The sequence below is a fragment of the Ruditapes philippinarum genome, unplaced genomic scaffold (genome assembly GCF_026571515.1).
Source record: "Ruditapes philippinarum isolate M1 unplaced genomic scaffold, ASM2657151v2 ctg4207_1_1_1_1, whole genome shotgun sequence".
Taxonomy (NCBI): domain Eukaryota; kingdom Metazoa; phylum Mollusca; class Bivalvia; order Venerida; family Veneridae; genus Ruditapes; species Ruditapes philippinarum.
The window spans coordinates 382-28,300 of NW_026854015.1; the positions used below are offsets into that span (position 1 = coordinate 382).

At 30.1% G+C, this 27,919-nt stretch overlaps 1 protein-coding gene across 1 annotated transcript; it reads left to right on the plus strand.

Annotated features, from left to right (window-relative positions):
- The first annotated feature begins 2,279 nt into the window (after window positions 1-2,279).
- LOC132738683 (monocarboxylate transporter 12-like) lies at window positions 2,280-27,060 on the plus strand. Its single transcript, XM_060726269.1, has 11 exons — window positions 2,280-2,923; window positions 6,032-6,175; window positions 7,422-7,523; window positions 10,200-10,399; window positions 17,886-18,120; window positions 19,876-20,019; window positions 21,105-21,206; window positions 22,067-22,615; window positions 23,064-23,243; window positions 23,853-23,978; window positions 24,215-27,060. Exons 1-11 carry the CDS (start codon window positions 2,710-2,712, stop codon window positions 24,337-24,339), a joined length of 2,121 nt encoding a protein of 706 aa, XP_060582252.1. The 5' UTR covers window positions 2,280-2,709; the 3' UTR covers window positions 24,340-27,060.
- The last annotated feature ends 859 nt before the right edge of the window (window positions 27,061-27,919 follow it).

Genomic DNA, 27,919 nt, shown 5'->3' on the forward strand with positions numbered 1-27,919 from the left:
TAAGCCCCGGTTGCATCTATTCCTACTTTGATACATTCGGTTATCCCTGCAGCTTTTGAAGTTTGCGCTAGGAATACTTAGGAGCTTAGCATCTGTGAAATCACTTTCTAAGAAGTCATCGTTGTTTGATATCCTTAATTCGTATTCCATGGCTATAATAGTAAAATTGTTTTTCGTATGCATTCTAAAACATTTTTCAAATAACAAATCAAAGTGCAAAATAAATGAACGTTTATTCTCCACAAATTCATATTTTTCTAATATAGTTTAGGAATAGTTCAAAAATAGCCGTGCCTCAACAAAACTAGAACTTATAAGATGTCAAACCCACAAAATATGATAAACAAGATCAACAAGGAAAGGCGGCGTTCAATGAACGCAAACATTGTCCGATGTTTACTTCATCTCCTGTCGCCGTCCAAGTTATAGTATAACTTCTCCTTTCGCCATATGGAGTATTTTCTGTAGATAAATCTGTGATAGAAACATCTGTAATACGACCTAGTGCAGTAACATCACCGGTTACATAATTACTGACTAAAATGTCATTGGTCACAACTGACCATTGAAAGTTGTCTTGTAATACACTATTAAGAAGTTCATCTAAACATACATGAGAAAATATCATATATTGCCTTATCTAATTCTATATGCACAATACGTCTTATCTTAATATCTATAACTGTGATCCAAATGCCTTCCAGACCACTACTGTTCAGTCGCCAGAACAATTATTTTTGCAGGTGTATTGATAATCGTGAATTGATAATCGTGTATTGATAATTTGTCGAAAGATTAAAACAAAGTATATAAGTTAGTTAAACATTTTACTTAGAAATTATACACATGACACAACTATAAAAACATGAACACATTACAATCTTCATTGTTGACCTGAATCTTGCTTCGCTAAAAACATCGGCCACATATGTTGTACCCTTCTTTCCTATAACAAACACCTTTGCTCTCACTCGACCGTTTCAGCTGATAGAAAACGCAGGTATAACACCTGCATATACGCCATCGTTAGACGTGTCATCGGGGTCTTGATCAGAGTATTAGAAAGAAATATTACAGGTTATATGTTTCTTCATATGTGTAAGCTTTATTTGCAAATCTGAACTAAATAGAATGATATGAACGCATTCATCTTTCAAATGTGTAAACAAGAAAGCGCGGGCACTGGCTTTCTCGTGGGCTAACTGGCTAGATTCCTTACATGAAAAGTCTGACATCCCTTTAAGAATTAGAATCCACAGAGTGAACGAAAAATCATTTTACCCTCAACATTGAGAATTCTAATTCCGTTAAGGACATTGAATTAGTGTAAAAAGCTATGTTACTTGGAAGACATTATAAGAAAAATTGACGAAATGTATTATTATGAAAACTTTGTACGTATTCACCAATATTAATATGACTGTATTAAAGTATGTGTTCATTGAATGCTGCCCTTCCTTGTTGATTTTATTTTTCATACTTTTTAGGTATGGCACTGAAGATAACCTTATCATACCATCTCTAGTACATGCATAAAATAATGCAACTTCTAGTTGGCAAGGATTCAATACCTGCTGCATTATCAAGTAATGAAATTTGACAAGGGTATGGTGCCTTTGTTTCAATGAATGCTGTAACAAATGCATTTAGAATAGCAGACCTTCCTTTGGTCACATCTGCTTCGATCACAGGTCACTTACCAGATGAAAAAGTGAAGTTCACTGAAGATATCCAAGAACATACACGCACAGCTTCCGAGTTGATTGGTAAAGACGTTACGACTAACTCAAAAGAGGAGTTGGTTTTGATTGTAATGTTATATTGTCCGGTCTGTCAGAAATCTCAGATGTCTGGTACAGAAGTGTCCTATTGTTCCAGTAAGACCTCTCTGGCCAACAGTTGATTAGAAACATTTTGGTTGAAGCTAAAGCTTATAGTTACTAGTACAAAGAAATATCAGATCTCTGGTACTAAGGATGCTATATTTATAAGACAAAGGGTCAATGAAAAACTATTTTTATGAATCTTCGAAATATCGTATGTTTAGAAATTTTAGGATATGAGATTGTTGGAATGTAAATATAGGGATTAAATGATAGGTTTTCCTTTCGACTTGTATTTGGTTGAGAATTGTTTTTGAGAAAATAAATTGTTGTCTTGGAATATATAATTAATACAAGTATGAGCATTTATTTGTATTATATAATTGGTTATGTCTTTAAACTGTAGACCTAGATTTTGGTTGACATACGATTAAAGTGACATTATGCTCATATTTTCATGGTCAAGTTGAGCTGAATTTACTTTATATTTGAAAAGATTGACTGTCAAAATGGTGTTTGACCAAGAGTTGATATTGGAAAATGTTTAGGATAAAATTATAAATCTGTCTAAAATTTAAAAAGACTGCCCCACTCTGCTTATAAACTAAGCGTTATAGGTAAATCGTAATGGATATTAACAGAAATTTCGTTTGGATTTGTGAGTTATTTATTGTTTATGCGAACTTAATTATTAAATTAATAGGAATTATGGCAAAATGAAAACTTATTTGACTTTCACCCATTCACTCACTATTTACCCTAGGATGGGCATAATGTCACTTTAAACATAGCACATGATAACTCATATAATAAAGGTTGTCGTGGAGATAACTGTAAAGATAGCTTGATAGTCTGTTCAGACAGACATAGCTTAAACAACTGTGTAATGGGGAAGAATTCGCTTAAAGCTAACATGTATCAAACTGATGGTGGGTATGGATGGATTGTTGTAGCTTGTACATTCTTCATTGGATTTATCATAGATGGCTTGGCGTATTCGTTTGGGACATTGCTGGTGGAATTGCTGGAGCAATTCAAACAGGACAGGGCATCTACTGTGGTCATTGGCTCAGTCTTGTCAGGAGTTATGTACCTTATAGGTATCAGTGTTCATACATTCACAAGCATGTATCATAAGTTGAAAGTATATGGGTTCTCATTTATTCCATACATTTTGCAAATAAAATATTAATTTTAAATCTGAAATTATCGTAACAAGTGACTTTTTTCTTAATCTTATTTTATCGCGATTTTCTCGTATATTGTGTTTTCTCTTTCAGATTTTGATGTTTATATCACATCATATTAAGATAAAATACAGAAAGTTATATATGTATTTTTTCTAAAAATTACGCAACTTAGTTTCCTTTTCATTTAAAAAAAAAGACAAAAATAACAGACGACACGGTACATGAAATACAGCTAAAATAATTTATCAAAAATATACTTTGACAAAACAACATGAAAATTCTTATTTACATGATAATATGCAATGTTACCAAAACGCTTGGTCTGACCAATAACTGTTTTAATAAAAATCATGAATACTGTATTTAATTTTATTTATTTTCTCACATAATCATTTCTTTCTGAAAAATTATGTGTTGCATTGTGGTATATTGTTGTTTAAGTGTTCAAGTGGCACCCAAAAACGAAACGCCATAACACTATAAAATTTAATATTTGACAGACTCGATTTAAACCACAAAAATTCGCTTGAGTTCCTAGAAAATATACAGGTATTTTCAAAAATGACGTTACACATTTCTATGTCAGTTTAAATACATATTATGATATAACACTACAATTTTCAGTATATTTGATTTTAAAACTGCTTTCTTGACGCAAGGTAAATGTGTGAACATCATAACAATCTACCACAAAAGATAAAACAATTACAATTTGTCAATGACGTTCTCAAACACGAACTGAAATTTAAATAAAACCACTGACATGAAATAAATAACACAAACTGATATAAATGCTTTGCATAAAATTATATTGCACTTAATCTTGTAAATGATAATGATAATAACAATTTCCACGTAATCTACGTGATCGACTATTCTGCTAATGATAATATTCCGATTATCAATTTGGTATACATGACCTTTTAAGTTATGTCGGTCGCAACGTGTCACAAACTTAAATCCCAAGCATTATTTTTCTTCATAACTTAACTTTGTTTGACTTACTTACTTTATTGTCACTGCTAAAGGAGGGGCATAATTGACAAAAGTCAAAAAGAATTCGCCTTTTAAATATATCAAGTCTCATGGAACGTTTAACGTTTTGTATTATTTTATTCATTTTATAGTCTCTTCAATGTGATACAATAAACATGTGTTTATAGCATACCATAAATAAAAGAAATACATTTAACTATATTAAGAATGCACTGTTGTATGAAATATTTCCTATGTATCATGATGTTTTTAAAGCAATATAAAATATAAGAATGACAAAAAGTAATTATTAATACTAGTTTGCAATCTAGTACGGGGAAGTTCAAAAACTATTTCATTCCTATCTTGCTCATCTATGATAATAAGAACTAGTTATAAAATAAGAATTCCTATTTTCTTTATCAATCAATCAATTTATCAATCAATCAATCAATCAATCAAACAATCAATCAATCAATCAATCAATCAAACAAACAAACAAACAATACACAAATTCAGCCTACATTGCAAGATGGCAAATATTGAACATATCAGGATAAAATTTTAAAAGGCCCACAATACCCCAGTATGATTTATTTTTCGTTCTCAATTTTTTTTAACCTGGTGTCACATAATAGTTTCCAAATCATAGTTTGCTTCCGTTCGTTGTCCTTTGACACTAGTACATTGATATAATATTTTTATGGAAGTCAAATACTAGTTTGTTCGCATTTATCTACTTTTATTACAAGAAAATTTCAAAATTAGAACTACATTCTTCAGATAATAAGCTACAATCATTATTCAACCATTATTTTCCAGTAACAAAACTCATGTTTGCTCTTCTCAAGGAATGAAAATGTAATTCTTTAATAATGCATAATTTGCGTTTTAGTAAAGATGCATAGCGACAACATCTTTAACAATTTTAACCTTTCTGAAGAGATAATACAGTTACTGTAGATATCCAAACGATTTGTTATGACTATAACATTCGATAAAAAGATAAGACACTGACAAAAGTATTTTGTTTTATGTGTTTTGATATTTTCTTTTTTAAAGCTTGATATATATACATTACTTTGCAAAATCTCGGACATTATTATTTAAGACTCATTTCGATTACTAATTTGATTTGACAATGTCGATGATTAAGATGATAAGTTGCATTCATAATAATAGTGACAGATTTATTCATTTATTATAAAGGTCATAACAATATTCAGATGATAGAATTACATATAGCCATGCCATTCTAATGATTGTAACAGATAATTATATTTCTAGGAAAAGAAAGCAAGCGTTATTATCTTATATATTTAATAATATCTAATCTAATACTAATATCAAATCACGGTTCATATTCAAATGTATTGAGAAGATAGAGAAGGAGTGTTCATAATATGATAATATGTGGTCATAGCGTCCAAAGATAGCGACGGCTGACGTATAAATGGAAAATGTGTCCAGCCCGATTAACCTAATCATGTATTTTCTAAAATGTATTTAAATATTATTTGCTATACATGACATACACATGACATGTATTTGTAATAATAAAATAAAATTTTATATAAATTCTTAAAAGAGCTATCTATAAAAATCATTTTTTTAAATATGTAATTTTGTATATTTAAACAGATATTGAACATTTCACACTAAATGCTCTTTGCAGAAGAATGTCAAATGAATTTCCGCGAGAATGACAGAGAAAAGTAGTAACAAACAAACAATAAGATATACAACTCATGAATTTAAAAAATAAAAAAAATATTATATGGATACATATCTATTTCATGGCTTTACATTCATTAAATCGTTTACATCTTTGAGTTAACAGTACCATAAACGTCTTTGTTTGTTTCGTTATTTTGTTTCGTTTTATTTTGTTTTAATTCGTAAATGATCCCAAATATCAATATCATATACATGTATATTATTGATATCTAATCTTACTAGAATTTATAAATACTAACTACACTCTTTGTTATGTGATACTTGATAATATAAATTTAATAGACCTTCTTTTTGTTCCATTTGTAGGACCATTAGCCGGAGCCTTGTCTGACATATATGGTTGTCGTATCATCGTGTTCTGTGGAGCTGTTATCAGTAGCGTTGGTTTCGTCATCAGCTTTTTTGCCACGAGCGTCATGTATCTTTACTTCTCGTATGGTCTACTTGGGGGTAATGAGAGATAGTTACACAATATTGAATTAAAACCTGAGCTCGAAGTTTTCTCTTGCCATTAATTTATTATGTAAAAAAATATATAGAAACTGCCTGACCATGTACTGGACGGGGACCATCAAGCGAACAGTGTTTTGAATATTTTTCCATATAGATTTTAAAAGGTAAATACTTGGAAGTTTAAACACAGTAAAGCTATGTTGTTCTTCAAATGGAAGAGCTAGTTTGTTTATTTTCGATATTGTAGACACTCCTTGAGGCCTCTGCTAAGGGGGGGGGGGGGTCAAAATTTCTTAAATTGTTCTCCCTACAGTACCATGTGTCCGGACGGATATGTAAAACTTTTATCTAATTCAGGTAATGGCTTCATTATTCATTCTAAGGTAAAATACATTATTCCAGCAGCATATGCTTAAATTTTTATTATTCCATTGTTTATTCTGAAAATGAATATAACTACTAAACGGGATCAGGTATTTCATTCTTGATGTCAGAATTTTCAACGTCAGCGTTGTTGTAATATATACAAACCTATAAACTTTAAAAAAGATAAAAATCAATTTAATTAATTAATAAATCCTAGAAGAAACATGCATTTATTGTTGATATTAGTGTGGCTGATTGATCCACAACCATTAAACAAAGAAAATAACTAAATCAAGCGTTATTTGGGACATTCCGATTTGATGATCGTTGATTATAAAACATCAGAAACAGCTACTTAGTGTACAGTGTAATTTATGAATATGATTTAAGATTAAATTTTTCTTATTACAATCTATACTTTTTTACATTTTTGTGTTTCGTTTATTATACAATACCATTTATTTAGAAATAAATATGAAACTACTTGCTTAAAATATAGCAAATTTATGAACAGGAAAGCCAAACTCCTGTTCCCATAAGTTCGGATTTCTTTATCTTTCAATTTTGTTAAGATATGTTTACTCCAATGAAATGTTTGTCTACTAGCATTTATACTTGTATTAAATACTTAAGGGCTTTTTGATTTGGTGTACGAGGTAGCTTGAAAACATTAGATACAACCTGTTTAGTCCTAAACGTTATTTTTCTAGAGTCAATATCAATAGATACACCTTTTTTATTCTACAGGAAATATAAATATGATGTTCATAAAAGTTTAATTTTATATCAAATTAATGATAGAGATTCTGTTTTAAAAACGTTTACATGTACATAACATTTGTTAGCTGCAGTAAGGTTTTTCTTTACATCTTTTAAGGCATTGGTTTCGGAATCATGTTCTTACCAGCAGGTGTATGCGTCATTCAACACTTCACGGAACGTCGTGCTCTTGCCAATGGCATTGCCGTATGTGGTTCAGGTAAAATTTATTAGAAAATATTAATTTGAGGAGTAAAATATTTAATGACAGTAATTGGAGTAAACTGTTATGAAACATATATAACAATGTATAACAATGAATTAGAAGTAAAGGTAAAATAGAAAACAAATAGTGAGAGAGGTAACATATAAGATCGACCATGCTTGCATCAAATATCACATGACAAGGTTATAATACACTGACTACAATACTGAATTATTTTGGACAACCGTAAAACCTATAGTCCTATATATGTTTTGCAGCTGTATGCCGGAGTCCAATAGAATATTTAACAATGTTTTTCATTTTTGACAGAATTTTGACACTTTTTTTTTACTTCAAGTACAATTAAGATTTGACATAAATATGTTGGACTCGAAAAATAAAAATTAGGCTAGACTGAGAATAATATGGAATTGATATGGATTATTTGAACTCGGGGGGGGGGACGAGGCTTTATTGATATGATTGATCCTGATAATGATTTCTATCGGAACATCACGTGATGCAAGTTAATTGGTTACATTTTATAAGTTGTGACATAATTAATGTAACATTGCCATTTCAAACTTATTTTCCTCTGTTTATTTGATAAATAAAAATTTAAAAATCAAAACAACACATTAAATGTTAAATAAAATATATATCTATATTTATTCACAATTGCATAAATTTAAGCTGATAGTTATTGAAAGTATTTTATTTCAATCCGCTCTGATAGGAAGATATGTATTTTGATAGGACAGAAAGAGAACACACCAAACAAAATACATACACATCCACAACAAATAAACAGTTTGCTCTACAATTGTTATATAGAGGATATTTGTTTAGTTCAGTGTAAGATCGGAATATATTTCACCGAGTGAGCACCAAAAGGTATATTTCACGAGTGGCGCAGCCACGAGTGAAATATGAACTTTTGGTGTTCACAAGGTGAAATATATTTCGATCTTACACTAAAGTAAACAAATTTTCTTTTTATTATATGCAAAGAAACGGTTTAAAAATACATTAAACCTAATACTGAATGAAAAACGCGCCAAATAATAATACAACGTGACGTCATTTACGACGTCACGTCATTAAGTTGGTACCCAGTTCTGTGCACGCTGGTATTTCACTGAAACAACGTAAGGGGCTTAAATTCAAAACAGTGAAATTATCAAAGTGGTAATTTCACTGTTTCAAACAGTGAAATTACCAGTTTTATATCACTGATATATTTCTATAAACCACCGAAAAGCATGTAATAAAAAATAATAATTGCTTTTTATAAACAAGCATGTGAAATTCGCAGTATATATTTGTTTTATAATTGTAGTGTTAATATCGTATTTATTAGACGCCGCGTGTACGCGCCGTCTAGTAGATATGCATTTGTCAATATAGCAATGGGGAAACTTTTAGACTTGATGTTGTGCGTTTTGTTTTGTTTTAACAAAATCACATTGTTTTCAAATTTTCTAATAAAAATAGCTTTTCTGGTGCACAACATGTCACATAGCTTTAATGGATTAAAATAAACGTTTAACTGAAGTGATAGTGCCATGTTTGAATAGCATATTCTTTTTATAATTATCTAATTTTATGTAAGTAATAAATAATGTGCCTAATGAGCCAGTCTATAGTCGATCGTTCTAAAACTTAACGGTTGATTGAGGCAACGACTGAGGCAGTGTCACTCATTTCATTTGCTCCGCCTCTGTTGAAGTTCGGCTCCGCCTTAAATTGTCGCCAAATTAAATATGATGCTCGTATGCTAGCATTTAGTCTTCGTTGATGGGGGGAGAGGGAACCAGAACAACTATGATCAATATAACTTGACGAATCATTAAATTACAAGTACCACTATCAGAGGGGCGGTCTACCCCCACCCCTTAGCTCAACACAGTCCCGTCTATAGTCTAATGACGGGAGGGAACAAGAGGTATCACTAAAATACGCAATGGAGATTTTCTGGCGCTAAGGATGCATTGGAAATATTTTTTGCAAAACAGACAAAACGTGTGCGCCATGTTATTCATGAAAATAGTTAACATTTAAGTTATAAAACAGATTATCTGACTGAAATACGTTTATTTTAAAATGTATCACAAATATTTGCAATAGGTTATTTTGAATGATTTGTGACTGACGTTTGTTCTCTTTTGCCAAGTTTATTTACTATATTTAGTGGTCCTATTCCTAGATTCTAGGCGAATTCTCGGCACATACTGTCTTGAATTTATTTTAAGTTTACCAATCATTTCAATTTTACTTGTTATCCAATTTATTTAGCTCCGACCAGACGTTTCAATCTTTGTCGCAATAGACAAACATATCAGAATTTCAGACACATACCAAAAACATGGAGAAAAATTGGTTAGTGCTTCGGATATTCAACTGTAATAGAGAATGATTTTCAATTTTGATTTTGTACTTTACCTGTGACTGTCCCATCATTTGGCGGCGTCTTTGATGTGCAGCATCAACATTTAACTTGTATTTTTATAATGTAATATGTATGTGTAAAGCGCAATCTCAAGGTTTTCAGTATGTAGCTTACATGAAATATTTACCTTTACTATGAAACATATTCATACAATTGTTTGAGTATAAAATTAATAATTAATCAAGCCTATTTCTAATCAATCATTGTCAAAATCTTATTGTTTTCAGTTTTTTTTATTACAGGTGTTGGAATGTTTGTAATGAATCACCTTTCTAGATTTTTGCTTGATCACTATGGGTGGAGAGGAACTGTTTTGTTGTTCGCAGGAATTTCACTACAAGGCACCGCACTGGGACTTCTGCTTTTACCACCACTACCGAAAATGAAAGTTGTCGACCCGATGCTTTGTGATACACCGAAGATATTTGTTGTTGAGGGAAAAACAATCAAATAACAAGAGACGGCGATCCGAAGATACAGAATTGAAAGTGTTTTATATCAATGATACACTAGATACAAGTGTACAACTATCTAGCTATGAAAACAAGTAGACAAAATTGTTTTTTGATAAAAAAAGTGAACAGTGTGAAAAAAGTTCTTGCTCGTATTTTCAGTAGGAAAATTATTAACACACGGAGGATTCTTATTATTTTTACTCGCAAATTTTGCGGTACATCTTGCTTTTACGATTCCATTCAACTTTTTACCAGATCAAGCTGTAGAAAATGGTATGACGAAACATGAAGCTTCCTGGTTGATTTCCTCAATAGGTACGTTAGCAAATCATTCAAACAAAGGCTTAAAGTACATAAAGTTATCTTAGACATCACAACGGAACGCCGATGGTTCTACTCAGGTGCCAATTCTTGCTTGATATAATGCACGGATGTCACCCGAGGTCTTCCTTCACCAGCAAAAATGGAAAGTCGCCATATGACCCATACTGTGTCTGTGCGACGTAAAATCCAACCATACAAAAGACACCCCAAACGTGGCGTCAGATAAAAAGTTAATTACGGTGTCACTTCGTTCAATCGCTTTACATTCCTTTCAATACATTTTGAAATAAATACCGGAAGGAATTTTATTTAAAAACAAAACAAAAAATACAAAAGCAAAACAAAAAATACAAAATATAATATTAGAAATGATACATAAAAATAACTTTGTGCTTGTGATTTACTTTAAATTAAAATTTTCCCCTCTTTGTGAATCACAAATCCAACCCATCATTTCCCAATGCGTAAGACTCTTTTTACAAACGCCTAAATTAAAAGAGGGTTTTTAAACCCTTTTAGTATTTATATTGAATAATAATTTTTATGAACCCATCCATGTTTAATGTCAAGTTTCTTTACATATATAAAAAAAAGTAAAAAACTAAGGGTTTTTTTTTCCCCATTTCCAATCCCGATAAGCCGTTTTATACGGGGGATGGTTAGCACAAATTTTGTTTTAAAACCGGGATGGTTTTTTGTTAACATCGTTATTTTTTTACCCGGGGATCGAAACAGGGTTGTCACCTTTTTGACACATTTTGGAAACCCAAAAACTGATTTTTACCCATGTCTTTCCCGGGGAAAATGATGATAGGTAAAGAAATTTAAGCATTTATTTCTTTAAATACGGACAATGCATTCATTTTTTCGACGGGAAGTTCAGCGATAATTTGTTTTAGGAGTTTGATATTTCTATCCTCACAAATGATCATCAGGTTTCTAACAAGTACACTTCATTTTGATTTGTAAGCCGAACTGTGCCTTCAAAAGACTTTTATTTTTTCTTCTTGTTTAAGTACTCAACAACTACATTCTTATACCTTGAAAAATAAATATCTTATTTGTTACAGAAGCATTTATCTCATACTTTAATAATCTTGTATCAATTGTAAGATGTCTTGCAGTTTGAATTTAAGTTTAGAAACGACTTTGCCTGGTATTTTTTTAAAAATTTTCTCGTACATGCTGTGTTTAAGAAGCTTCCATAATCTCTTATCTTGATTGTTTAATACACTGTTTATTTAACAAAACGTTTTCTGTGATTTTACCCCTTAAAACTTTTAATCCCCTCTCATTACTTTAATGACCAAAAGCTAAGGCCCGGGTTCGGCCCAATATGTGAAACCCCAAATTTTAATTCCCAAAAAAAAGGCTTCATTTTGCAAGGTGGATCCCGAAACCCTTTATCCCCAAGTTTTTTCTTGCTGCCCTTTTTTGGGAACAGAAAGGGATCGCTCAACCCATTTGGAATGTGGCTGTTTGTTGTGGTTTTGCGGGGCCCTTTTTTAAATCCCCTATGGGAATTATTTCATTTTTTTAAAAGTTTTAATAAAAGATATTTAAAATTTTTAAAAAAATTTATTAAATACGGGACCCAAGACTTATTTAAAAAAATTGTTTTGATGTGGTTTTATGAAATATGAATGAAAATTGAAAAAATGATAAGTTTCCATTTTTTTAACTTTCCCATTGTTAAAAAAAGGCCAGGGCACATACACATTTCATACAACATATAATATGAATACATGTAGGTTATACATTTATCGTAGTTATACAGTTGTACATTTTTTATTACGTAAAACATTTATATTGCCAAGGATCTTTTTATGCATAACTTTTGAAAACATTGATACATATACATAGCAAGGTTTTCACTATTTCATAGCCTATTGCATTTGTTAACAGAGGAGATATTTACAAAATGCAAGGGAATTTATGATGAACAGATATGATTATATATATGGGCTACTGTAGCAGTAAATGATATTCATTTTCAGTATGCCCATGTAAATATTTTGTTCATAGCTCATATTTCAAACCAGTTGATGACAAATTGTATAGATCTGGTACCGTTCTCGAATACAGAATTTGTTTTCCGATCATTCAAATTATATAACATGAAATATACATATTTGGTAGGGTTTTTACCATGCAGATATCTTTCAAGTTCCAAAATAAGCATTATATGTAAATATATATACCTTATTTACATTTCATGTAAATAAAGGGAGGTAATTAGAAATGTATTTTCGATGAAGTCTGAGCTAAATATTTCAATAAGAATTGAATGCGTATGTTTATATGATTACTTATAATGCAAATAAACATTTGCAGTAACATATTTAACATAAATTTGGATGTTTGAAAATTGTTTTAAGAAGAATAATTATATACATATATAAAATTTCACTTAAATGTTGTTACATCCTTAATTACAATTTAAAGTTCAACATATCACATTTACATTACCGTAATACATTTTATAAATAGAATTATTTTTATTTCAGGTTTGATATATGATACCACCAAGAATTATGACATCACATTTGTTATTGCTGGTGCAGAGTCCTGATTGCTGGACTATTGTTTCTTTGCTCTACATGTGTCACTCGAAACAAAAAAGTGAAATGAATTATTTTAAATCCAAATCTAAAAATCTAAACGTTTAATTCAATTTTATCAGTATGAAATAGATATTAAGTTTTGGTAGTCATATAGTATGACCCAATTTTTTTTTTTATTCAATTTCATGTTCAAACACAAATTGAAACCATGAAGGAAATCGCATTATTATTTTTGTTTTTGTTATGTTTTCTTAATTGTGCTCTTTAGAAGAGTATATTGAATTATTATTATCATTATTATTATGTTTGTTTCTTATGTATGTTTTGTTTGTTTCTGTTTAAAATACATGTTAAGTCTTTCATTTGTTGCATTATATAACAGGTAACAAACAAATACAAAATGCCCACATTAATAATTATATTTTTATGCCATTTTCCCATCCACCTTTTGATTACATTTTCAATAGCAATACATGTTTTTGAGGGAAAAAATATTTTTTACTCGATAGTAAAAGTAAACTTTATTTATTCCGTCCCTGATATGGTAGAAATAAACGGAAATTCCCGGGGCCCCTTAGGGGGTTCGGTTAAAAATCAAGAAATAAAATGCTTTAAAAAAAGAAAAAAAATTGAATTTCTAAACAATTTCCCAATTTTGCCCAATTTTTAGATTGACCATGTGATTTCTAATTTACCTTATTTTTGGCAGAATTTATGAAAAAAGGGAGCCAAGTATAAATTTTGCCTTTTGCAAAGGTGACGTCTTTTTCGATGTCTGGTATTGTAAAACTAAAAAAATAAATTCAATATAATATAGATATGGGGAATGATTATTGTCGGTTCTTGCATGTCAATATTTACTAGCAGATGCTGTCGGTGTGTATTTTCTAATAATGTTATTCAAAAAAAAATAAAATTTGTCCGCTTGTTTTGGTTTGTATTGTTTTTGTGATGACAAACCCCAATGTCCTATATCATATAAAAAAGACAATTATGTTATAAAAAACAAATATGTTTCATGTTTATAAATTTGCATTCTCTGGAATGTTTCGTTGATTGTAATAAAATGTCATCAAAATAATTGTTTCCTTTGTTAATTTCAGTTTCGACTGCTTTTTAAATTTTTTCTTTCTTTTATTTGAGAAATAGATATTTGACACATTTACAAGTATACTTTAAAATACCAAACAATTAAAAAAATCTTCAAATCTAATTCTGACCAAAGAGCCATGTTTAACTTAGTGGTGCATGTTTTATATATTTAATTAAATAAGAGTAAAATTACAAATGAACCAAACTTTTAAACATTTATTAAAACATTCATTAGATAAACTACAAACCAGAACTGGGCCAAAAATTAAGCAAAGAAAACAAAGCAATGTTAAAACTATTTATATCTCACCAGTTAGCACTAATTCTTATGGAAAAAATAAAGCAAATATTTTTATTGAGCAAATTTAAAGCAAATGCAGCCAGGCTGACAATTTGTAAATTAGAAGGAGGAAATAAATCATTTTGAAATTATCAATTAAATTACATTTTCGTTAAGATATGAATACATTAAAAAAAGAAGAGAAAAATTCTAAAGATTTTTGTAAAATTGCAAATGCATTTTATGTACATCTTAGTTATGATAGTTGTTGTTTTCAAATTATATGAATGAAATTGATATTTATAGCATAAAATTGTGAGCCGTACCTATGCCCCACGCATTAGACAGGGAAGTGATAAGTAAAGGCATTTCAATAGCCTAAAAAATCAGTTTTTATTAACCCATTCGTCCGTGAAAGGCGTCTTTATTTTCCTCAATTATTTCAGATTGTTTTAAATGGGCAATGGATTTGCCTTATTTTTGATTTTATTGACCTATCAAATTATAAATACATTACAGCATTTATTTAAATATTTGATATAACTTTTCGTTTTCTACCAAGAGATGTTTTAAAAGTCACACTACGTCATTACATCCGATATGTGCGACCAGTTAAGCAATTGATTAAAACTTTTGACTTATCTTTTTTTACCTAATGGAATCATGAATGAAAATGTTTACCACCGGTAAAAAGAGCAGAATTATGTCATATGTCATTTAAGGAAGCATTTAAATTAATCTTTAATTCACCTTTTTAATTTAAATGTCTCTACAAATAAAGTTGTAAATAAACACATTACAAACAAGGAAACAAATGTTTAAAGAGGCAAAGATATGCAGTTTCGTATGAAAATACAAATTTGTTTCCAAAATTGTCATCTGGACTGTAATTACTTTGTGGACCTTATCTGTAGGTTCGTTAAACTTACAGGTTATTACCAAGAACCTCAATCGATCGTATTGCATTTATTTCGTTAATTAACATACGATTCATTCCATTGACTATTAAGGAATGTTTTAATGCGGGGGTAAAATGTTGTCTTGATTTAATTCTGAAGTTTTAAAAAAGGATTTAGGTTTTATCTTACTTTCTATGTCATAACCTTTCGGTCTTAAACCTTTTTTTTGAACCCTTTTGAATATCAATAACCTTCTTGCTGAAACAATAACAGCGTACCATACCACGTGACCTTCATGTCATTTTTTTTTTGGTAATATGGCATGAAGAAACAGTTAATAAACCGCTCATTTCAAATCTTTAAACTAACGTTACTCCTTTATTTCTTTATCAAATATGGCCAAATAAAGTGGAGGCTAAGGGAAAAGTTTCAAAGCATAAGTGTATGGTAACAATTATTGTGACATGACATTATGGACAGTTTTGGCTCAAAAACGGGAAAGCTATATATTTGTATGGTAAGAAAAAACATTTTGGTAAATTATAGTTTTCCCTTTTTCTGGACAAAACTATCTATGTATAAAAAACAAAAAGAACAACAACAACATTACCATGCACATGTAAAATACAATTTTTCCCTTATCCCTCACTTTATTGTGTTTTGTTGTTATTTTTCTGGTCCTTTGGACTCATTGATTCTAGCACTTTTAAGTTTTGAAAATTGAGTACTCAAGCCGGTGCTAGGGGGTGTGAGGGTGTGGCATTTCTCAATTATCCCTTTTCTACTTACTTAATCAAACCGAGTCGACTGTCGGCAATATCCATGTAATTTTTTTGTGATTTTTGCTTTCCCTGGGGTTACCCTTTTTTCTTGGGTTTTTTTTTATTTCAAAATTGTACCCCCTCCAAAAGTTGGGCACGAAACTGCGGAAAACCCTTTTGGAACTTGTAAATCTTGGGTTTCCCAAACACGGTTTAAAAAGGGAGGGGGGATAAATTTGTTTTCAATTAGAATGTATAAAAATAGATATGAATGTATGCTGTGAATGTGATCATGGTAAAGCTTTTCTTAAAAACTCTCTCCAAAACTGAAATTGTGATAATTACACTCTAAACCATTTTATTTTTGTATTCATTTATATTCAATTATCTTATGCAATTATTTAATAACTGTCTCGTAAAAATTTATTGCTGGGAAATTCACCATCAAATAATATTCGAGTAATAATTAATTAAATTTCTGTTTCTAAAATTATTTCGATGTGTGTTTTTTTTTTATATTTGGATTGCAGTTTACGCAGCGTTAAAACACAGTAAACTTAAAGAAAACATATTTAGAGGTGTACAACCGATAAGCGGACGAGTTAAATTTAAAATAAAATGCATACAACTGCGTACATTATATTTACTTGTAGTAATTATTTTAATTGTGTAGTAAAAGAAATGTGATATGAAATATTGAACAGGAAAAATGAACAAAAGCATGTCGGTATATTTGTAATGAATGCACACCTGCATGTTATAATACTTACTTTCCTGGTTTCCGCTTTTATGTAACGCTTTTATGTAACGAAAGCTGCCCCAGACTTATGAAGAAGACCTGATTTATCAAAAAAGCTAAATGATAACGAAAGCTTATTGTGCCCAGTCATAGAGGCATGTTGTGTAATTATGTAACTGCTTGACTATCGAAATATGATAAGAGAAACAACATGTTTAAGAGAATATCATTATAGAAATTTTAGGCCTCTACAACGCCTTTTTGCGTAAATAAATAAATTCATTCCTTAACATGCTTGTTTTTTTATTCCATCATATCCTTAAAAAATAAGTTATTAATTAATTAATTAAATAAATGAATGAATGAATAATTATCCATACCTAATAGATCCTAGAAGTATCATTAAAGTTAAAACTTGCACATAATACGAATAAACATGTTTCGGTTAACTTAAATGTAGATTTATAGGAAGTTCTATTTAACGTTTTAAAATGTATTTGAAACCTTACAACCTTAATATATTACGCAATATACCGCGCATAAATAGTTAATGTAAAAAGTGTTATCTATTGCGAAGCATAAAAGTTAACATTTTCACTTCAAACGATTGAAACATACAAACCAAAATGATATCAGTGAATGTTAGTGTTCATTGTGTAAAACAAAAGTAAAATAAAGGAGGAAAACTTTTCAAGCATTATCAAATTTTCAACAAAAAAAAGGGTAATCAGGAAAATGTATAATTATACTTTATTGTGACAAATACTAAAATGGTGGAATAGAATATCTTTAAAAGTGTAACATAAATTAAAAGGGTTTAATTATGGATTCCCTTTTAAAAGAAGGTAATGGTAGAGAAAATAAGATTGACAAAGAAAGTAGATATGGCTGGGTAGTTGTCATGGCAACATTTTTCATCTCCTTGATTGTAGATGGTTTGTTTTATTCTTTTGGAATATTGTTCGTGGAATTACTGGAGTATTTCCAACAGGAGAGAAGTTCAACGGTCGCTATAGGGTCGATTATGTTTGGATTTATGTATCTCATTGGTAATATGAATAAATAAAATCAATTAAACCTATAATTTAATGGTATTAAACAGCCATGTTGTATTCTTGTATAAAGCCATACAGATTTGTTCCTCCTGAAGATAAATCATGTTTACAAAAACACATACATTGTACTATATATTTTGTAAGATTTCAATTACGGTGATAATTCGTGACATGCTTTATAATTAACATCTTAGGTGCCCATCATGGTTGTGTATAGTGTTTTGAGCGTATATGAATGTTAGTGTACATTCGAACATTCATGGGAATCTATTATCATTATGAAACATAATGTGATTAAGTGAATTTTGTTTTTACATGGTGTAATTTTAAGGTCAACGAAAAGCTCAATTATGTCATGAAAAATCAAGGAAGAATATTAGATATTTTATTAATACACACGGTTAAGAGATATTTTAACAAATGAATAATAAGGTAGTTATTAAAGACATGCATAGAGAGAGGATAAACAAAATATCTTATTGCATGTTTTGCAAATAAACAGTGACATTGAACATGTTTTGATTAAATATACAACTGTTTAAGTTTCTTTCACAAACAAAATTCCAATATATTATAAATGGACAACGGAACACGTGGTATACATTATTGTTTGTAAAGCAGATATATTCTTATTACATTTCATTTAGATTTTCATTTAATTTATGTTATTCTGCAGGAGATATACAAATTGTCTTTGAAAATTTAAATTGCAATGTCAGTTCAAGTACTTTTAATACCAATTTGCCATTTGTAAATATCCAAACATGAGTGCGGGAAATGAAACAGTCCCATGATTTTTAAAATTGTCTTTCTTTAAATAATTCCAAACAATAGCCGATAGCTTTTTAAAAATCAAACATTCATTTTTGTGCTATTAATACAACTGATTTTACAACTGATGAGATATTAAACTTTTTTGTTCGTTGGAGGAAGATATCAGAAAATATGTGTGTATTAAAGGGGCTAGTCTTTTTTGTTTGCCATTTTTTTATTTATTTTGCAGTTTCGCAGTTTGCATTGTGACATTTCACATGAAAAAGTTCCTTTTCAAATTATTACATTTCCTTTTCCAATTACAATAATAGGGATCACAAAAGGCCTGGTAGGGCACTAATTAAAGTTAAGATGTACAATTTTCAAGATAGTATAATACTTGCATTTCAATGTAACTTGATATCATATGATCACGAATCCCTTCTAAAAAATTTTTTTAAAATTGTAATTTTTGTAATTGTTATACATCTGTATATGTTGGTTTTAAGAAATTAAGGAAAACATAGATTCGGACGTAGACATAAATGGACCAGCATACACTAAGTGAATAAATAGAATAGTTGTCAGAAAGTTTTTATTAGAAATGATCCCGGCAAGCAAATTCCCTTCATTTCTTACATAATTTTCTATAATTCTTTCTTAAATTATGATTCAAACATCCCAGCATATCAGGCTTCTTATAAAAGTTGTAACATCCTCTTTACTCTACTTCACTGCATTGTTCTGTCATCGTGGAGTGTTTGTACAACAAGAATTACAAAATAGAGAACGTTTCACATCTTGAAAATGTACTACGAATTAAAGAAATAGTAGCCTTTACACATTAAGAGTTGCTTTTAATTTATCTATTAATTGGTGTTGTACTTCTAAACCCTGCCGTCTGTTGAAGCCTATGGTTGACATCTAACCATAAATGTTTCTGTTCTCATCATGAATTAATAAAAATTATTAGTTTAAAATTGAATAAAATTTCAGGACCTGTGGCAGGAGCACTATCAAAACTGTACGGATGTCGGTTAATCGTCATCATTGGTGCAATAAATAGCTGTGTGGCATTTGTAATTAGTTCTTTTGCAACAAGTGTGCTATATCTGTCTATAACATACGGCTTTCTTGGTGGTAAGTTTTTGATATGCGATACGATGTTTAAGAAAATTATGACAAACATGCAAACTATGAAATGGATTACATCAATACCAAACTTCTATAACATATAGCTTTCTTGGTAGTAAGTTATTGATATGCGATACGATGTTTAAGAAAATTATGACAAGCGTGCAATAGATGAAATGGAGTACATCTATACCAAACTTCAATAAATCAAGTTGCAAACAAATGTTTGTTTGCCAATATGACATACGTGAGGAGCAACTCGTTTTTTATCCTCAATCGATCCATGTATAGTACTTAACTGTATCGTCATTTAAATCCTTATTTCTTTTCATTTTGCTCTTAATCTTAAGCGAATATTTTATATCAAACTGTCTTTGGCAAGGAAAATTATATATTGAAGTCGGGGTTAAATTGATTGAACTGATCTTACAGATAAAGTGCAATTTGTTTGAATCTTGATATTTGAAATAGGATTTTATATCATAAATTTATCTTAACGAAGAAATATTTACAACCATTTCAACTCAAATAAATTACATCACAAATATTACAGTTGAATGCGCTCAGTGCATATACGATAATACTCTTATGCTAAATATAAGTTTACAAAAGTGTAAATCATTGGAAAACTTTCTATAAAGAGATGAAAGAGTACATTAAAATTTGATCAACTCGAGAGTTCAAGTGAGATACAAAATTACAAAATTAATGTTATCATATGATGAGAAATTAAAGGCCCATTAAACCTCCAATGTGCAATTTTTATTTCTTATTTTTATTCGGTATCGATGAGCCATAATAGACAAATGTTAAGTTCACAAAAGTGTAAATGATATGAAAACTTTCTATTAAGTGATGAAAGACTACATTAAAATTTGATCAACTCGAGTGTTCAAGTGAGGTACAAATTAATGTCATCATATGATGATTAATTAAAGGCCCATTAAACCTCCAATGAGCAACTTTTAAAGTGTAATCATTTCTGTGGCTAAGTGTGCCTTTAATGCCAAGTCAACCATATTCATAATGATATTGTTTATAATACTAGACTTTGCGGTAAATGTTAATTTTTTTTATTTAATCCATTTTAGGTTTAGGCCTTGGATTAATTTTACTTCCGGCATACGTATGTTTGATACAACATTTCAACAAACATCGCTCTTTAGCCAATGGCATAGCTTGTTGTGGTTCAGGTAACACATAATATTCTTAATATATATTTAAAAGGTGAACAGTGACTTACATGGCTAAATGCATGGTTAAGTCCGCTTACTTAAAATTTTTAGCACATCACAGCTGTGAATTCAAATCCCGCCAGTGACTTCTTTCATGTGAGGACATACAAAGCTTGTTAAGAAAGTCGGTAATTTAACTCAGGTGGCCATGTATGCCTTAATCGTGATATAAAGGGACTGACGCTGTTTTCCTTCATAAGTAATTCATCAATAAAGCTGAAAAATCGTCGGCATGGCATATTTAACAATTTCATTGTGACTTAAAAAATCTTATTTAGAAAGCAAAGTGTTTATTTTTACTAGACTAGTATTAATTAGTTTATATTAGTTTTAATCACTTTATTTTATATAACAGCTGGTATAAACTAAGAGCAATATTCCATGCTGTTCCAGTTATAGCAGATAAAAGTACTTCCCTGCAATAAATAGTACATGCATGTATGCATTGAAGTTGATAGTAAAAATGTAGAATTGTTCAAATGTTATTTATACATATGTAATAACCATAAATACGTGAGAAAAACAAAGTAAACTGTGGCCGAGTTCTCGACACAAATAACAGACAGAAACGAAGCTTATTTTGATATATAGTTACATAGTTTTCTTTCAATATCATCGTTTGAATGAATAGAACAGGTCTCTTCACGTTTTTTTCCCAATTACACCTATTTGACCCTGTTAATTAATATGTCCTTACCCCAGCAATAGAAACACAAAACCTTAATTTCAAATTTACCCATACATCTGTCTGTCTTAATAAATTGAAATAAACTGTTCAAGAAAATCATAACACAACTATTTTTCTTTCTTTTACGAAGGGCTTGGAACTTTTGTGATGAATCATTTGACTCGATACTTTCTCGATCAGTACGGTCTCAGAGGAACGATTCTACTTCAGGGAGGACTTGTTCTGCAATGCGTTGTTTTAGGACTACTCTTGTTGCCTCCAAACCGAACAGTCGACGGACGTTCTCTTAGTCCAGCTAAAGGCAAAAACATGCGCAATAAGTCAACTGAATATATAACATCTGAACGAACCTGTTGTTCTTGTTTCTTTTTATCGGATGTTAACACTAAAAAAGATATAGAACTGACAACGTTAAATGTAAATACACAAGAAAACGCACCCACGGTTGATAACATCGACAGTTTAAACAACAACAAACGAGAAAGTTTTAAGACAATGAAAACATTCGTTCACCTTGTTTTCAACAGAAAACTTCTAACAAGTGTCATGCTCTGGTCGTTTCTATTTTGTAATTTCACGGTGCAGCTCGCTTACACCATTCCGTTTAATCTTTTACCTGATCAGTCTGTTGAAAAGGGAATAAGTAAGCATCAGGTGTCATGGATTATGTCCTCAGTAGGTATGTGAAGTTTTTATATATTGATAAGCAATAAGTAACATAAGTAACATATTGCTGTTTCTGAGATTATCTATTGCTTCATATTTCTATTAATTTACGTCAGGGAATATAATAAGTATCTAGCACAATGTAAAACGTTTGTGTATCAAACTTACTCGTATTCTAAATAATTTGTATTTAAAAGTTATGCTTAATTTACTAAAGACGGTTTTCAAAACGTCTCACAAAAGAGAGCAGATGATGAAAGTTCTTATTCATTGAAGATCATATTTATCTTTTACCTATGTTTGTTGTATATCTAAGGCAGTGATAATTTCGTTTGCAAACATAACAAGTTTATTGCCTGTAAACTTTTTGTCACAAAATCAAAATAATTGACTTGAAAATCGTTCTATCATAAATCATTTTGACTAATTATTCTTTTTTCTTTTCTGAATGTCAATTAAAGGTATAACAAATACGTTGGGCAGAGTTCTCCTCGGCTGGTTGGCAGACAATAAATGTATACACAGACTGTCTTTGCTTAAGCTCTTGTTATTGTTGGCTGGGCTATCAACAGCTGTATCACCATTGTTCACCACATTTACAACAAAGCTCTTGTATGCATGTATATATGGGTTTTTGGTTGGTATGTAAAATTCTGTTCAGAAGTTCTCATAGATGAGGGAATGGTCTAAAAGGCACATTATGACCCAGAAATCAATATATTTTTTATTTCTTAAGAAAGGGCTAGCATGAATTTTATAGTGTTTAATTAATGGTTTTAGAGAATATTAGATGCATTTTACCAAAAGAAAGTAGTGATTAATTTGAAATAATTTGTCATGAAGGTAGCAGAATGAAAACAAATTAATATATTTACTTCTATTCAAAATAATCATTCACTAAATAACTGTTCTTATTGCCAAAAAGCAACAGAATGAAAAAGATGGTTCGGGTAATTAACCAATGAGTAAACTTTTGGATACTTTGTTTCATATTTTGTTTGAAATTTTTATGATTAAAATATAATAAGTAAAAAAAAAATGAAATGTAAATAATGTTCATTAATTTTCCACGACTGTACCCATATAACACTGATATTACCTATTAAGTAGATCCAAAGAAAACAAACTAAATCTCATTATAAATATAAAATAAATCTTTGATAAATTTTTTTTCAGAATGTAAACATTTGCTGTAATATCTTCTAGATACGAAAAAAGGAATTATGGAAAAAGAATGTTTGCATTTTCAGGAGGGTACGTGGTATTATGTCCTGTTGTTTTGGCTGATCTCTTTGGCACCGAATTGATAGCTCAATCATTAGGGCTATGGATGTTTGCTTGTGGACTAGCAGGCTCGATTGCTTCACCAGTAGGAGGTATAAGATTTCTAAATGGATTATTTTAATAAGAACAACAAAAAAAAACAGTTGTGCATATTATTAACGCACTTTCATACCATTTTATTTTTAAGCAGTAAGAAAACATTTTACGAACAAAAATGTTTTATTCGTTTTATCTGTATTGCCAAAGATAATAACATGTCGACTATTAATCCGTTTTGAAATCTTAAATTATTTAACTATCAAACTTGATCTAACTTGTATATCGCCAGGTTTCCTCTATGACGTCACTGGTTCATATGATACAACCTTCTTTGTTGCCGGGCTGGAGTTTGTAATTGGCGGGTTATTGTTATTTATTCCTAGATGTCTAGCTAGATCCAAAAGATTTAGATAAAGTCGTATTTTTTATATCAAATGCTTTTAACTGTTTATAATTCACAATTCAAAAAAATACACTTGAATATAATGAATTTAAAAAAGAATTTAGAAAAAAATAAATAAGCTGTTAATGATATTTGAATTCATGAAGTAGTTTCAAATATGATAAAATTCAAATTTGCAAAAGGGATTGAAGGAATGCTTCCCCAAACAAAGGACCACCAGGAAGGAAACCAAGCTTGGTTTAAAAGAACCATAAATTATTAGTTTAAAAATACAAAATTACAGCATTGAAGAATGAAACACAAGTTAAAGGCACTGTAGTCTATATTCCAAATATAAACTATAAGTAATCAACATTATTTCTCAACTCAAATCGTTTTAAGATGATTTTTTAAGATTAACGCTGATAATTTTCTGGGAACTTTTTCATTTAATCATGTAAACAATTAGATAAATTGAAAAAACCACATTTCATTTTACAAGTTGTTCTTATCGGGAAATTTTAAAAATGCATGATTATCATCCTTTAGATTTCTTTTCATTATGAGACAATTGCTTCAATATTTACTATTGACAAATTTAATTTTTAGAATGCATAGCATCTTGTTGCTCTTGCTGTGTTATTTCATTTTGCATACCAATATTGTATAAAACAATGCATTTGATACTCATTTTACTCATTCCATATTTTATTGAAAACTTAATACTGTAAAACATAACATACTAAGCAAGATCACTAAAAGTAAGTTCATATACAATTTTCAAATATTTTGTATAACTTGACAGAATAAGTTTCAGCCAGTTTTTAATAACATTAACAGCGTTCAATATGATACTCTCCCTACTTCACCATTTATAAATTTATGGTGTGTTTACCTCCTAACATCTTATTTTTTCGCACTATTGCTTGCGTGTATATTTTTACAACATAAGACTATCAAGAAATACCCTGTTTGGCGATCCACAGTTCTGACCTAGGAAATAATTATATAGAAGAGATATGGTATTTTTTTAACTGACATACAAGGGGGCAAAAGATAACAATAAATTACATGACGAATAAAATGACTTTAGAAGAAAACGTAGTACTCTTGATCGCATTTCGTCACTTTCTAGTTATACATCAATGATTTGATTACATATTTGAAATCATTCAATGAAAGAATTGATATTGGTGGTGAAAGAAAATGTATCTTATTATATGCTGACGACATTTTGTTGCTTGCTGAGAACTCAAATGATTTACAGTGTCTGTTAAATGCTCTTAATGACTGGTGTTCTGTGAATGATATGAACATTAATTGTGAAAAAAGCAAAGTTGTACATTTTAGACATGTCGCAATAACTATAATTTTCACTTGTGGCAACGATGTAATTGAAATTGTGGATAGATATAAACATTAAGATCTAATTTTAACTGAACCTTTAGTCTTTAATATAACTGCTAAACATGTAGCTCAAAGTGCAGGAAGTGCACTGGGACTTGTTATAGCGAAATGCAAATGTTTAGGAGGCGTTTCATACGCTGTCTACACCAAATTTTATGATTCTATTGTGTGGCCCGTGATCAACTACGGTGCAGCGGTTTGGGATGACCGGTCTTTCTCATGTGTTACTCCGTCCATAATAAAGCCTTGAGGTTCTTTCTGTGTGTTGGTTAATATACACCTTACGCGGCACTTGCAGGTGAGATTGCCTGGCAACCACCAGTTGTTCGCCAATGGAAATCTATATTTACGTTTTGGGCCCGTTTAAGTAATACAAACTCGTCCAGGTTGAATAAGATACTTGCATTATGGGCTCATGGTAAAGCAAACAGTAATTGTAAAACTTGGTAGTTTCGTGTTAAGTCAACATTGTTTGAATGTAGACTCAGCAATTTTATGACATTTCTTACAATGTTTAAAAACATGCTATTGTTCATATTGCTATATCCTTTTTGACGAATGAATATGAATGCGACTGGAAACAGCTTATCAATAGATCTGTAGGTAGTTCAGGTAGAGGAAGAAATAAACTAAGAACATATTGTACAAAGATTATAATGTTGGGAATTATTGCACGTTGAATGTGCCACCTTTACATAGATCTGCATTCTGTAAATTTCGCTATGGTGTTGCTCCCATTAAATAGAAAACTGGAAGATATGAAAACATAAGTGAACAAAACCGTACGTGTCCATTTTGTGTAAATAACGTTGAATTAGGATCTCATTTTACAGTGCTCAATTTATGATGATTACAGACGAAACTTATTTCATAAGGCGGCGGCCGTTGATCCAGAATTTTATAACAAGTCAGATAATGATAAACTTGTGTTTCTTTTTACAAATACCTCCTTAATTAGAATATGTGCCAAAACATGTTTCGATATTCTAAAAAGACGTAAAGCTTATCTTTGTTAATAATATTCTAGTAGATGCTTATCATTTCACTTTATTATTATTATTTTTACTTTTATGATGATATAAGTGCTCCTCTTTTAACTACAAAGTCGTACTGTTTTATTTTACCTTTGTTTTTACATGCGATCAGAGCATCTGTTTCTTAGTTTTATCATGTAAATTGTCATTGCTATGAAATGCTATATATATCAATGTGTTTTATACATTTGTAGTCTCCTGTAGTTCTGTATAGAATGGCTTTATACATGTTCTTATGATATGTATTTAGGTTGCATTATGTTGTACCATGTATATAGATGAGACTTTAATAAATAAATAAATACAAGGGCATCTATTTGTCTCAAGTGTATACAATGACTTCAATGTTTGTTGAGAACGCCATATTAAAAGATCCAACAAAAAACAAATGCATATTCTAAAAAACATCCTACAAAATTTAAAGACCGGCCTTTGTAAGAAAGACTAAGATTCTGTCTAAGTATATCGCCAATCTCAAAATAATTTACAATTTTCTTACTGAGTGTTTCTGCATTTTGACATTATAAATTTAATTTTCATAAGTTTAAATTAATTTATTAAATAGGTAACATGCATTGTTGTTATATTGTAACATGGGTTCTGTTGCAATTGATAAATGTGTCAGTTTATGCACGTGCTTCGCCAATTATACAAACAATTATAGACAACCGCAAGAACCTTTACAGTCGTGTAGATGTAAACGTATTTTCATAATTTATTCTACAATATGAAGATTGTTTAAATTATATTTCTGTTAATGACAAGCATGCTGTGCTGGGAAAAAACTTTCGTTTAATCATATTCATGATTAACCAGTCAGAGAAAAATAAGTTTAATTATTTAAAACCGAATACTTTTATTTAAACACTTTGTATCAGAAAAGCATATAGTTACAAAAGATGTAAATGACATTGTCATAAAACATTGCAATGGTTAGGATATGATTTAATCAATATTGTTAAATAGATAACAGCAAAAACAACAACAACATCAAAACAATGATATTCACTCAATGATGAACAAACGAATGAAACAAAAATAATTTCATGTTTTAATCATTGTGATATATAGTCTTAGAAGCTCTTATTTATGAAAATATCTACAGTAAATATTTTTATGATATGTGACTTTTGTTGTCTTTTAAAATGAATGAAAACGTGCGACAATATTT

Coding starts and splice junctions, on each gene's coding strand:
- LOC132738683 (XM_060726269.1), top strand. CDS start 2,710: ATGGGGAAGAATTCGCTTAAAGCTAACATGTATCAAACTGATGGTGGG. Junction 7,524..10,199: donor CATTGCCGTATGTGGTTCAG/GTAAAATTTATT, acceptor TTTTTATTACAG/GTGTTGGAATGTTTGTAATG. Junction 22,616..23,063: donor ATGGATTATGTCCTCAGTAG/GTATGTGAAGTT, acceptor TGTCAATTAAAG/GTATAACAAATACGTTGGGC.